At 39.9% G+C, this 15,363-nt stretch overlaps 1 protein-coding gene across 2 annotated transcripts in view; it reads right to left on the reverse strand.

The window, feature by feature from the left end:
- Window positions 1–15,363, reverse strand: part of LRBA (LPS responsive beige-like anchor protein) — a 619,335-nt gene that overhangs the window by 84,875 nt on the left and 519,097 nt on the right. For both annotated transcript variants that reach the window (XM_063458500.1, XM_063458501.1), the window contains exon 47: window positions 4,351–4,518. In XM_063458500.1, coding sequence (XP_063314570.1) covers window positions 4,351–4,518 — 168 coding nt within the window. The remainder of the gene's footprint in view (window positions 1–4,350; window positions 4,519–15,363) is intronic.

Consider the following 15,363-nt stretch of genomic DNA (forward strand, 5'->3'; position numbering starts at 1 on the left):
GGTTAGTGTATAACCCTGGAAGAAGCAAAATACCATAAAAAGTAGAATAAGAGAATGTAAAGGTATGTTAGATTGTTTCATTGCAAAAAACATTAAAACTCTATGTTTAGGTAATAAATCCCACCTTAAACAAAGTGAGCGCAGCACTGATTTTAACACTAACCACTGAAACAATGAGATGATCGGTACCATGTATGAGGGACAAAAAGTAAGAGAAAACAATAATGTAACATTGGAGAAAAAGAAAAAATTTAAAATTTTATATCTATCTCCCTCCCTACTTCTTACCTTTGGCCTTTTGCTTGAGCTTGTGTTCTTGCCTTTCATTGTGGGTTGTGCCTGCTTGGACGGTGAGTTAAACCTTTGCTGGGACTCAGGGGTGCCACTGGTTGTGGGCTCTTGGTCCCTCTTGGGTGACTCTACTTGTGTCTCTGCAGCGGAGCCGAGTTTCTGCAGCAGGGGCTCAGGATCTTCTGCTGATGTCAGTGTTGTAGTTGCGTCTCCACTGGTCACTACCAGTGATCTACCTTGCCCCCAGCGGTACCTTATGGAGTGTTCTCTTAGTTTTCTGGCGGTTGAGGCCAGCTTACTCCTTTCCGTTAGGGCAGAGAATGGTATGTCCGCGTATATTGAGACCACTTGGCCCTTGTGTTGTACCGGTCCCCCTTCCCTGGAGCGTTTCATAATCGCTGCTTTTACTGAGATATCACGGGTTACGGCTATTATATCTCTAGGCGCGTTGCTTGGAGCTGCAGCTGACTTCCTCACTCTGAATGCTGAGCTTATTGTATGTTGTGCAGGGGTGTCTTTGATGCCCATAGTGTCTGTTAGGTCCCTTACAAAGGTGAGTATCATCTCATCAGGTATCTGTTCTGAGACGCCTCTGAGACGCAGATTTTTTTGTCTGTGGCGTGTTTCTAGTGTGGTCACTGCTTGGGTCAGTTGTTGTACCTGGGAGGAGAGGCTTTCCAGTCTGTTGTCTGTGGATTGTATGTGTTGAGTTCTGGAGGCCTCTCTGTCTTCCGTTTCCTGCACCCTGTGACGGATCACCCCTATTTCTGCCTGGGCTGCCTGGAGGTCCTCCTTCCAGACCTTCCTGAGGTCGGTCAGTAGCCTCCTGATGTCTCCCTTTGTGGAGGGTGTCTCATCCTCCTCGGCCTCAGATAGGCTAGACTCCGCTCTGGAGCATGGCAAGCTCGGCGGGTCTTCCTCCTCCTGGGAGGCCTCTGAAGGCTCCGGCGTCCCCTGCTCCTCCGGCGCCATTTTGGTCTGGCGCTGTGCCGGCGGCCTCTCAAAGGAAAGCCGAATATCTTGCTGCCGGGGAGCTTCTTGTTGGTAAGTTATCTTATGTTTGCGCCCCATTGTCACTGTGTGTGGGGGGTATCAGTTTTATCTTCGGGATCGCTGTTTTCGCGGCTCTTTGTCGTTTATTCTCCCGGGCCCTTACGGAGCTCAAGGGAGACACGTCTGCTTGCTAGCTCTGTAGGCCACGCCCCACCTTTGGCCTTTTGGATAGGAAACTTTGAAAATCCTAGTGGTCCAGCGGTAGTGAGTAACTCTAGCCTGCAGCTCCACTCTGGCTGAGTCTGAGTGTGTCTGTGGTAATTTCTCACAAAAGGAATATTCAGAACCCGGCAGAGATGCAGGCTAGAGCTCCCGGGTCCTCCTTCCCTCACCTCTCAAGGAAGTGCCTGATCACAGCTCTCCCCAGCAGCATATGAAGGCACACAGACCGGTGCTTGGATAGTGCCAGCCATACGTGGGCTGGCAGGGGAGAGCCGTTGATGGTCAGTCTAGGCCTGACCATGGGGTTCTACGGTTTCCACAGTACATAGATAACCGCTCTATCCACATGAATGTGGCCAGAGATAAAAAGCATCGCAATTATCTTATTCTACCAATGAAAATAGAAAATAAAGTATACATATAAAATAAACAGACAAAAGCTAGAATTAGTCTTGGGTCTCTAGACTGTTGACCATATATGAGGAGTTTTATTGCAGGCAGCCTCATATATATGGACTCAGGCATTTTCTACATTGTGAATGGCTGGCTATTAAGTATAAGTAGCGATATCTTGAATGTGAACTTGGATTTGCTGTTTGTTGCTGCTATTTTTCCTGTATTTTGCACAATATTTTTGAGTAAATCGAATTTATTAATTATACTTCAAGTTTTCTATTTATGGAGGAAGGAACTACAGGATTGGGATTAACACCAGAAGCGGTTTTACCATTTACAAGCCAACACAGCCAGAACCTGCTATATGTGGCTCTAGGAAGTGTAAGTGACCCATTACCTCGGTTTTAAATTTATATGTATGATCAAACAGTATTAGGTTATGTGAGGTTTTCTGTTTTGCAGATTTATCCGAGGTGTACCATTAGGATTTCTCCTGTATTAAGTCTATTTCACTGTGTGTTGGTGATTTTTATTGCGCACCCTGTATTTTTATACTATTTGTGATATTACATAAGTGTCTTGTGAGTGATTATAGACATTAGGGGAGCTGCACTTGCACTTTTTGTAAGTGGCGCCAATCCACTCACCTTCCATTGTCTTTTGTGGTTTTATACATAAGAGTAAACGGGTTTTAATTCTTTTCTCCAATATTCAAAACGCAACAGACAGTAAGCCATGTGTATCAGTAAAACAGTGAGGACTAATGTTAATGGTGTTAACTTAGGGACTCTTGTAATTAATTGAAAAAGGATTAATTAAATAAGGTTTTTTTCTATGCAATGTTCAGGAGTGGGTAAGAAAAGGTGGCTGCAAAACATTTCAAAATATTTTCTTTAATGTAGATTTAGTTCTAGTTCAGCAGAGTTTGGTGAAAAGAAAAACAGCTAAATAGTTGGCTATCAATATTAGAGTGCCAGTATTTTTTGTTTTGTTTTGTTTTTTATATGTGCAACTTTTGTAAAAAGGGAATTCAGTAGGGATAGTGATTGCCATGTTATTAACACTGCTTGCTTGTTTAAAATTATACACTTTTAGTAACATCTCTTTCATTATTATTTTCCTATCTATATGTAATGCAGAAAAAAATGGCTTAGCCTTCACTTTGTCATGCACATTTAGAAATAATGTTTTATGCATTTTTACAATATTATTCCTTTTATTTAAATTCATTGTACTATAAAGCAATATCAGTCACCAACCTGCAGAAGAAAGAGCATGTAGCACATTTTCTAAAGTATCCAACAAATGTTAACAATGCTATGAAGACGGATGTTGTTTATACTGTATGAAAGATTCACGAGCAGTCTCTGCTCTGGAGCAGTGTTAAGATTTAAATAAGCCTTTAGCTTCTAGCATGATAATAATTTAAAAAGAGAAGGGGAAAAAAAAGAAAAAAAAACTAAAACCTTTAGTTTAGATTTGCTTTAAAATGTCCATGGAATGTAAGCAGCCTACTGCTTATATACCAGGGAGATATAGAAGATCAATATAGGACCTGATTGTTTAATTCTTGATATGTAGAGACAGCAAACACAGGACTGCCATCTCCACTCATACTGTATACATAGCTTGGCATAAAAAGTATAATTGTCATTAATAGCACACAGGAAGGCATAAAAGGAACAGTGCATGGGAACTATTTTTGTCTCAGAACCAGAGGACGTTTCTCCTTCAAGGGAAATGAAGGAGAAAACTAAATGCAAGGGGATGCAAAACCACACACTATACTGAATTAGCCAGTAACCAATATGAGGGACCACCAAGATGTGTGAGAAACTAGTAAGAGTGGATGGCGTTAAAGGCAAAGTCTGGAGTGGATAGGTTTGACCTGGAGACGCAGCAAGCACTAGTAATACTCAAACATTCCCCATTTATGTACATTCCCCTACATTTGATAGTACTGTTGCAGTCTCTCTCATCATTTTCCTCAGCTACTGTGTCTCTCTATCCACTTCTATACAATTCACCTCATATATAGAATATATGGATGCAGGATATTGGCACCATCACAATCTCTAAGTTGATCAAGTTAAGTAGGGTTTATTGTTTATAGTATGTATTCTGTATGGTACATGTTTCCAGTTTGTAGAATTATAGCAACGTTATGAGTCCAAACTTCAGGATTAAAGATTGGCCCTTTTACATGAGTACACATTAGGGAGCAAATATAACAAAATGAAGAAGGAAAAACTAATTATGTGTTTTAATACAAAATCTGTACTGGCGTGTTCTGGGCTCATTATATTAAACTGTTAAATTGACTTATCAATGGAACAGTACTGTACATTTCAAGCACGGTTAAATTATTGTTACAAATACTTATTACAAAATATAGTATTTTGGGGAGGGGGGGGAACAAGGTAAGATTAATAAATTGACAAAACTCACCTCCCGTAAGACTGGATCAGTTATTGAATTGAGATTGACTGTCCCTTCATAGGTTAAGTAGTAAAACACATTGAGAGCTCTCGTGGCCTCTGGTCCTTGCTGTTTATAACCAAAAATCAGGTCAATCCACTGGTGGAGCTGGCAGGAGACAAATTCACTCTCCAAGGCCTATAATAAAACAAATGGTAACTGTGTAAAAAAGAAGCTATATTATATATAAATAGTTATTGTTTTTTTAAAGAAGAACTTGTCACTTCCCTGGAAATTACATTACTGAAAATCACCTATAGATTCTGTCAACCTTTTTTCATGTTATCCTCCATTTTATTTTCAAGTTATACTGAATATTTAGCTATCCAGTTCTGTCCAGACATGGCCAGGAACAGGAGAAAAACTGTGTTATAACTTTCCTACAACACTATGTTCAATAACATAGCAGATCAGATCTTATAACAAGGATTGACAGAGAGCCAAGATGGAGGGACTCCATTCTACTCTAGAGAGGAGTAGTATTTACATTTACTTTTTAGACCTAACATACACATTTCTTGACTATAGAAGATACATATTAAATAAAAATGCATATAAAAATATTAAATATATTTTCAAGCCAGACTGACTCGGTATATTTTAAATTAGATATATATATATCTCTATCTCCATCTCCATCTCCATCTCCATCTCCATCTCCATCTCCATCTCTATATCTATATCTATATATATATATATATTTATTCTCTCTAATTTAAAATATACCATGTCAGTCTGGCTTGAAAATAGCATACCAAATTAAAACACGCATGCATTTAATTATGCATTTTTTTTCATTGGGGATATATCTAAAAACGTCATGTCTTTTTCTGAAGTCTTTGCAGGCCCTTCCCCTCTTCTAACAATCCAGACTTTCTGTGGCTGTCCAATAACAGACTTTCCAATGCAAGTCAAGGATTAGTCTTTGCAAGGCAGATGCTCTGGGCAATTATTATTATTATTTTTGCCATTTAAATAGCGCCAAAAGATTCCATAGCGCTTTACAATATTATAAGAGGAGAGATTTAACTATAGATAGGACAATTACAAGAAAACTTTCAGGAACGATAGGTTGAAGAGATCCTGCTCAAACGAGCTTACAGTCTATAGAAGGTGGGGTATAAAACACATTAGGACAGGAAATAGCAATCATATAAGGTGGGAGTGAAGCAGAGCTGGAGGAGAGAGTAAAGTGCTGCCCTTTAGGAGAGAGCAAGAGATAGGTATGTGAGGTAGAGGTTACTCTGGGAGGCCATAAGCTTTACTAAAGAGATGGGTTTTAAGGCACTTCTTAAATGATTGAAGAATAGGGAAGAGTCTGATGGCGGTAGACAGGCTATTCCATAGGAAGGGACCCGCCCACGAGAAGTCCTGCAAGCGTGTGTTGGCTGTACGGGTGTGAGCAGCAGACAGGAGAAGGGGCAGAGCGGAGAGACTGAGAAGGGGCATACCTATGGATCTGTGAACAGATAAGAGTACTTTGAATTGACTCCTATAGAATACAGGAAGCCAATGTAAGGACTGACAGAGGGGTGAGATGCGAGGACCGACTAGAGAGGAAAATCAGTCTGGCAGCAGCATTCATTAGACTATAGCGAGGCAATATGGCTTTTGGGAAGACCAATTAGTAGAGGGTTACAATAATCCATGCGGGAAATTACTAGATCATGGACAAGCTCCTTAGTAGCAGCTTACTTAAGAAAGGGGCGGTTACAGGCTATGTTTTTACGATGGAATCTACAGGATTTGGTAGCATACTGAATGTGATGCTCAAAGGTGAGGCCAGAATCAAGTAGGATGCAAACACAACACACTTGGAAGGATGGACTGATATGGATACCACTAACTTGAAGGGAGAGCAAAAGAGGAGGATCAGTATAAGGAGGGGAAAAGACAAGGAGCTCAGCTTTCGAGAGATTGAGTTTCAGAAAGCGGGACGACATCCAGAGACTGTTGCCCAGAGACAAACATATTTGCTGTCCACTAAAATATAATAAAGGTGTTTATAATGTAATAAAAAAATCGAAAATGCGTAGTTATAATTTACATGTCAGTCATTTGTTCATAAAGTCACCTAATGCTCACTTTACGGCCTTATCCTAATTAAATTGCTAGATACGTGAATCAATTACTTGGCTCAAGATTGCAATACACACAGCGATATCTGCTAGATGCACCAGATATCATGATATTATTGCACACAAACTTTTTTTTTTTTTTTTAATTCTTTATTTTTATTGTGCATCGATTAACATACATGCGTGTGGTGCCATGATGGCAGCGGTAGTCATAATAGGAAAATACAACAGACATGACATATGGATATGCTGCACTTTTTTAGTATAGTAAAACAAGCTTAACTTTGGATCTAAGCGTAAGATCTGAGTAATTAAAAATTTAAGAGTAATTGTAGATAAGACATAACAGGCTATAATGTGGGGCCCAGGCCCTGGTTTGCATAGACTGAGATAGTATGAGGGTACTATGCTCTTGAGTACTGGCATGGCATTAAAATAAAATAACAGCACAATTGCATTAACCTGCTCTAAACTGAAGAACTAACATTTTCAGCTATTATATATATATATAGCAGAGTAGAAAGGCGTGTGGCTAACTGGGTGTGCTGGTTATAGCACCTAGTCGAGTGTGTGGAACACGCTTAATTTTAGTATAACTGGAATGCAGCGATATAGCACGTTGGTGAGCTTGAAACTGGGAAAAAGCTTGCTGTATATCCACTCAACTCGAGACATGCATGGCAAGGTAAATAAAATAAATTGAGCAAGGAAGACAGGCATCAATATAACATCTAGAGTCAATGGTTGATGGGCGCCAGGGTGACACTGTGCCATGGAGACGGGAAGCCGAAAGCCTCATAGTGCCCAGTCTGTAGCTTGTGCCAGACACCCCTCTGGCCGGCTGTCACCCGATACCTTTGCTGTCTGTCCGAGTTGGGTATGGAGACAGGTCTGGGACAGTCCTCACTTGGTCGCTCCACCAGTCCCGGGGGATCTCGGAAGCCTCTGTGCGATCTCCACTGCTCCGGTCTCCTACACCACTGCAAGCGTGGCCTCGGTAAGATGCTGTCGCCGCTTGAGCTCGTAATTGCCCCCGCTGAGGGTAAGGGTTGAGTATCCGGGTTGTCCCTTTTTGGGTGAGCGTTGGGCAATACCCGGCAGGACGTGGCTTTCGGGTGTACCCTCTGCTTTTTCCCCGGCCTCTTTGGTCTGGGGGCTGATCCGGGTCTCCGAGTCCTGCCAGCCTCGCGGTGTGGGTGGATGGGAGGCGAGGGTCGGCACCTGACGGTCTGCTGCCGCTTCCTCCCGTCCTGTGCTCCTCTTTGCCACAGCTTCCTCCAAAAGTCGTTAAAGATTGCTTCAAGCCGCTGGTCGAAGCTTTCCAGCAGGCCTTGATTTGTCGTAGTCTGCGATACTGTCGCCATTTTAGCTCAGGCCGTGGTATCGTGCGATGCTCAGGATCAGGTGAATTTCTTGATTCTTGGTTCCACTAGTCGTCTCACAGTAGGGCTTGTATGTCGATTGGCTGTGCCGGGATATCCCTCACCGGCGGGGGGGGGGAGGGGTACGGAGGTTTCAGGCACCGTAGCGTGGTCCCGCAGGACTGCTTGCAGGGAGATCGGCCGCCTCTCCCACGCTTGCGCCCGCAGGTAGGCCCCAGCTCGTGGGTAGTCTCAGGATACTTCTCTGAGCTAGGAATTCCACCCGGTTGGATCCAGGGGTATCACCGATGCTCTGCTGCACCAATTCAGTGGTTTTTAGCTTGATTTGGCAGTGGAATATTGCTTGTAAGCGTGTTTCTGCTCGGAGCTCACGTTTAGTGCGACCAGTCTGATCGGCGCTGGGCCCGCCCCGCACACAAACTTTTTTAACGAAAGACCATAGGGATATTTTTACTCAACATTATTAAACAGAAAAAGATCAGTAAAATAAATAAATATAAAGATCTTCCCAATAAAATACAGAACTATTGGAAAACCTAGTGCAATATATCACTGCACAGCTCCCAACATTTCAAATGGACAAAAAGGGACACTTTAGTTTCCAAAGTGTAAGTTGGGCCAGGGCATGGCTGTTCTGATAAATTTTAGGTGCCATACTAATAATTCGGATTCCCTCCAGTCTTTTTATCCTGTCCTATTGTGAACATTACCTCTTAAGATTTATCTTACTTCCACCTTTTTTTTTTTAAATAGTTTTCATTTAGCAGTTCCAAGGGAGTTCGGCCTCTCTCTCTTGGATGTCCCCAGCACAAAGGCCTTATCTGGAACATCTCCTGGGGGAAAGGGTCTTCCTTAGCAAAAGGAACCCTGTGTAAATCCGCTGTCATCTTTAGAATAGTGGTGTATGGACAGACCTGATTATCACTATAACCTTTGCCGTTTGGATTTTGTATGGGTACCCCACTTATCTGACTTTATTTTGAGGTTCTCTAAAGTTGCCATCATCTCTCCTACCGCACTTTCCCCCTTTTCTGAGTTTCTGAGCAGTTTTTCTCTGTTCTCTTTCTCTGACCTCAGCGTCAGCGTCCTCGCACGTGTGATCTTTGCATGTGCAAGTCTGCCAGTTTCTGTTTTGGAAATGGTAAAATTTCGATTTCTAGAGTGAATTTTAACTTCCTGGTTGATTTCTTCACTGGCATCCATTGCTTACTCCTCTGTTTCACGGAATGTTAGTAAAGGTAAGCCCTTTTATCTTGTTGATTTTTGGATTCAGTTTTATTTTTCCCCTTTAACTTTCCTACTTTTCTAATGCCTGCATCTAAATCTTATGGGGCAGGGCTGTCAAACATTTGGCAGCGGCAAAGTGCCCATTTCCTGAGTGCTTCCACAGGTGAGAGGAAGGGATTCAATTTCACTTCATCCCAGCTCCCAGACTGCTGCACAGGGGAGCAAGCGAACGCAGCGCCGGCAGTTGGCAACATGGATCCCATATGAAAGAAAGGGATCTGAATGGAGGAACTTGCATGGGACTTCGATCATGAGGGAGCAGAGAATGACATACTACCCCTATATAATCATCTTTTGCACAGTTCCAGAATTTAGTCAGAAGATAATCTTGAATTTTCTTTTTAACGCAGAGATTAGTTCACCTTTCTTTTTTAAGTCTCCAACAAAACCCGAGCAGGAGAGAAGGCACATGGATGTAGCATGATGTCTACTTATCTCACTAAAACTTCAGAGTGGAGGCAGTCTTCCAGACTATTCTTGATTTTTCTCAGGATCATGCATAGGTTTGGCTGCAGCCATTTCTTCCCTGAGTTGTTGGATAGTAATAGCTAGTTTGAAAACCTATCTAGCTCAAGTTCCACTAGGCTTGAAGGTGCATTCTACAAGATCTCTTTCTGCATCTTAGGAAGCAGTCACTAACAACCCAATTAAGAGCATTTGTAGAGCTGCCATCTGGTGGATGCTCAATTTGTCAAAAAAATTTGGTCAGTAACTGTTGAAATATATTTTTTAAATACCGTATATTACTCTAGTATAAGCCTAGTTTTTCAGCACATTTTTTGTGCTGAAAAACCCCAACTCGGCTTATACTCGAGTCACTGTCTTACATTGCCATAATACAGACTGGGGGCTGTGTGCGGTTAATTACCCCTCCTGCAGCTCCTGTCAGCTCCCTCCTCCTCCGCGGCGGTCCGTTCAGCACCTCTGTCAGCTCCCAGTGTAAGTCTCGCGAGAGCCGCGGGGTCATAGTGCGGCTCTCGCGAGACTTACAGTGTGAGCTGACAGAAGAGCTGCATGAACCGGCGCGGAGGAGGAGGGAGCTGACAGGAGCTACAGGAGAGGTAAGTGCTCTCTGCCAGCCCCCCTCTCCCCCACTGAACTGCCAATGCCACTGGACCACCAGGGAAGGAGAGCCCCCCTCCCTGCCATGTATCAAGCAGGGAGGGGGGACGGAAAAAAAATAAATTAATAATAATAAAATAATAAAAATAAATAATAACAAAAAAAAATAAAAAAATAACAATAATAAAACAAATATTAAAAATGCCCACCCCCCACCAAGGCTCTGCATCACACACACACACACAAACACTGCACTTACACACACTGCAATCACACACACGGCAGTCATAAACACTGCACTCATACACACACGCACACACACACTGCAGTCATAAACACTGCACTCATACACACACACACTGCAGTCATAAACACTGCACTCACACACACACACACACACACACACACTGCACACACACAGCATTCATAAACACTGCACTCATACACACACACTGCATTCATAAACACTGCACTCATACACACACTGCATTCATAAACACTGCACTCATACACACACACACACTGCATTCATTAAATACACACACTGTAAATAAATATTCAATTAATATAATTTTTTTAGGATCAAATTTTATTTAGAAATTTACCAGTAGCTGCTGCATTTCCCACCCTAGTCTTATACGCGAGTCAATAAGTTTTCCCAGTTTTTTGGGGTAAAATTAGGGGCCTCGGCTTATATTCGGGTCGGCTTATACTCGAGTATATACGGTAAATACATTTTCTATTTTTGCACTTGTATGTTTTGGTATTGACTCTTTATTATATTGTTGCTCCCTTCAGTTAGTATCTGTAATTACCCCATAGTGAGGAGGTCATGGATTAACCAGGAACATGGAAAATGTATTCATACTTACCGTAATTCTTTTTTCTTGGTTACATCCATGGCAGCATCAGTTTTTAAGTTTATACCCTTTTTTTCCTTTGAGCATCTTACAAGACTGAGGGGAATCAGTGGGGGATGTCCTATTTATAATTATTTCCTATCTTACACAACCAAGTTGGAGCAACTAAGCCTATAGCCATGGGTAGATCTAGGAAAAAACACCTATGGTAAGTATGAATACATTTTCTTTATTACTGTGGGTATTATTGCTATGGAGCACTGGTATAAATTCAGACACAACCACCATATGGTGCTTCTGCAAAATAGGGACATTATAATAGAAAAGAGGGAAAGATAGATTTGGACCCAAAATGAGACGGTCCCTTATAAATATAGAGACACATGTGAGACATGCCACTGTGAAAAGTCAATAAACATTGAGAACAAAAGTATAAAAATATAGGTGCTATTCTACAATTTCCAAGTTACATAATTGGTATTTTTTAAACATTACTAATCAGATATGTCTGCCTCCAAAACTGACACATCAAAACTGCAATTGTCTTAATTTGTGTATGGCACTAAACACAAAAGCTCTAAATATGTTCAAATTACAGCAGGCTGCTTGATTGTCACTACACTTTCATGTCACATTAATGTATGACAAACATTAAACCATACACTTAAATGGCAATTTATATCATTTAAATGTTCACTGCCAGACCATCTCATCACTCATTTAAATGTGACTTTCTGACAGCTAATTTCAGCTAATTTTCTCAGATTCACTTAATTAGAACTTTCAATCAAAACACTTCCATTTCTTCAGTCTGCCATAATGTTTGTTGCTTTTGGAAGCTAGTGATGTGAAAACGGTTTAAAAACAAAATGTCATAAGAGCATTAGAAACAGCATTCAGAACAAAGATCGTGTAAGGGAGAAAATGATACATTCGGGAATCACACGAGTAATATTACCACTAGCTCTTTTTCCAACACATCTCTCTATAGGTAACTCACAATAGAAAAAATAATTAAAATAAATAAAATATGAGTGTAGAAAATATTAGGACTCAAAGTTATATTGCAATAATAAACACAATCAATATCATTGCCTTTAATGGTCTGTCTAGAAAATAATAATGCTTGGAATGATAAGCTGGTAAGACTGACCAGAGCAATTTGTCCAACTTAAAGCAGTAATATAACAAAAGGATACATGTGCTCACCATCAACATAAATATACTTACACAATTAAAACCATAAAATGTAGCATTTAAACCCATAAAAAAATTATACATTTTTAATTGCTTAAGAAGATACAACCACGACTGATCTCACAGGGGTTTTTGCTGCCTGCAAAATCACTGAGCTGAAATACTGTTTCAGGTTAATATCTTAATAAAACAAGGCAATTTTTATTATGCAAAACACAGCTGTTAAGAAGGGTTTATATAGCTTCAACATATAAGGCCATGACCAGTTGGGTAGAATGAATTTCAACACACTAACTGCAGGAACGACACATTGGTAGTGCAACTGTCCTGGAGACCTGTGCTCATCATACTTTTAACATTTTGGATAGAAATCTATCTTTATGATATAATTTGCTACGATAAATCTTTGCACATCTTTGTTCTTTCCCCAAAAAATGCTACAACAGACTATTTAATAATAATTTGACATTATGTGTGTACCGATTGTTCTTCAATTGAAGTAGCTGCCAATGATTGCTACCTCAGAACTTAACATGTAAAGCACATGCAGACCTTATTTTTTCAGAATTTCTATAGGTTCCTTTCCCATGTACCTTGTATTTTAAAATTCAACATGTTTGTCAATGCACAAGTTAGGATCTAAATAGAACCATGACCATTCATGAAATGTTCCCAAGCTCTCTGAAACCCAGAGGTGTTCTTCAGCGCTTGGAAAGGAACGTGTCACAAATACAGAATCCCCTCTCATCCAAGTAATCAAAAACATGTACTTAAACAAGTGCTCACAACTTTACAAGTGCTTATTTTCGAATTATCAACAATATACTCAACTTAATTAATCTAATTAATAAAGTACATTTTGATTTATTTTCCTTCATGTATACAGTGTATAAGTATATTTAGTTTTTTTTCCCCCATGTTAATGAAGGAAAATCTATAACAATTAAGATGCAATACATTCACAGATTGGAATTTGAAAAAGTAAAGATGTGACATTAAAGACCTGATTATTGTAAGCAAGTGCTCCCAACAAATATGTTCTGAAAAATGATGCAGAAGTACTTCCGTTTCATACTTTTGGGTGAGCACAACTTGGGGCACTGACAGAAGCAAAATGTTTTGTTTTTTTGCATTTCCTAAATAAAACATGAGGACTGGTTTAGCATCCATCTTAATGTATTTCCTTTGATCATGAAATTGCCCTGGTTTAAAATTGGTTTTCTTACTTTGATAAATAGGATGGGTAAATGTTTTTGAGTAACATGATTGGAAAGACGCATCTGGTTAAAGATTAAAAATTGATGCAGTGAAAGGGATATTTGGTGTTGTGCAAGTTAACGCAAAGAAGAAATCAAAACGGATAAATTCAGGATTTGAAAGCTACAACAGCAACTGGTGAGCAATAGTGGGGGGCCATAATTGCTGGAAACAACGTGTTCAACAAACCTCCCTTTGCTGTGACTCACACATGCTTTCTTCACACTTCCTGAAAAGGAATATACAGGTTTTACCTTCCCCTATTGCACATTGTGTTTAATGTATAGTTTATCCTGCCCTGTTAATAGCCTTCTAGAACATCAGGTACGTGATTACAGTTCAACTAACAAAGTGGTAGAAGAAACAACTTTAAAATAAACACATTGGGCTGTAAGATCCGATTGAAAATGATACCATTTTGTGATATTGGCCCTGTGAGTCACAGGTAGGGTAGGTGCTTTAACAGAAACAAAAGTGCTTTAAGTTACGCAGGAGCATGATCTATACACCAAAATTGTTTCATTAAAGCAGTGGTATTGGGCAGACTAGATGGGCCGAATAGTTCTTATCTGCCGTCACATTCTATGTTTCTATGTTTCAAACTCGTCCTCATGGCCCTCATATCCATCCAGGATTTAGGGAATTATCCAATTGTCTAAGGACTTTTCTAAAAATCGTGGACTGGGGGGTGATTTTACATTGCAGGATTAAACCAACATGGATGAAGTGGTCTGGGTGTTTTTAATGACCGTTTAAGCCAAAGTTATTTTGATGCTTGGAGTTTCTTTTACAATAGTTTTCTATATAAACCTTGATGTCTAAAGATATATATGGTCTCTTACCTGTCTCAAGCTGTATATAGTTTTGATTGTTGGGAGTATACTATCCAATATAGATAAACTGTTCTAAGGAAATACATTATCCTTTTTTGTTCAGGGCTAGACTTACCATTACCCATTTTGATTCGATTTGTGATTAGATCACAGCAGCAATACCAGTAAATAGCAATATGAATGCAATTACGAAGTGGCATAAGAATTGAGAAATCTGGATAGGTAAAGGTTAGGGTTAGTAGATGGTTGTAGCATCGTTTTTGGCAATTGTAAAAACAAATACATTTCTCAAGAGGTAACAAGTCATTCAGTTTTGTATTTTCTCTTATGCATGAATTAATATGCATGTATAACATTCTACATATCATGGTGGTATCTGCTTTAGAAATACATATACCAGCAAAAACGCAACATGAAATAACCATGCTAGATAGATTTCAAGATTAATAATTGGAAAGTGTGCGAAGAAGAGAAGTGATTTTCTGATATTCCCGCTCTGTTAGGCTAACAAGCTACATTTTTAATGTGAAACGAGATGTAACAATAAATTATACCCAAGAGCAAAGCCTGTACTTTGACAGAAGGTCTGATTAGAAAAGGAGTTACGAATCAGAATGAATCACCCGTTATGAATCTGATGTGCTTCCTTTGCATGTTTATTTAAGGACTTAGTATACAGAAGTTAAACAAATATTCACATCTTGTATCCCAATATGTACACCAAAGAAATCAAATCAATGTGCTTCACACAAAGCCATTCTCCATTAAAGCACCAAAATATGTCCTTACAACATTCATGTTTCAGCCAAATGTAATAAACATCGAAAATGTAACTCATGTTCTGTAATGCTAAATAAAAAGAACAAGACCTATGTTTTGAAAGTTAAACTCAAATCTAACGGTTTTGGGTGACCTCAAACAAGTCTTCCTCCTTAGATTAGAATACATAGGAAAAGGATGACTTGTCAAGTGGAGAATGTTAACACTTTGCTCCTCTCTTGAGGGATCTTAAAGTGAACAGCAGCTT

This window comes from Pelobates fuscus, chromosome 6 (genome assembly GCF_036172605.1).
Source record: "Pelobates fuscus isolate aPelFus1 chromosome 6, aPelFus1.pri, whole genome shotgun sequence".
NCBI classification, from domain to species: domain Eukaryota; kingdom Metazoa; phylum Chordata; class Amphibia; order Anura; family Pelobatidae; genus Pelobates; species Pelobates fuscus.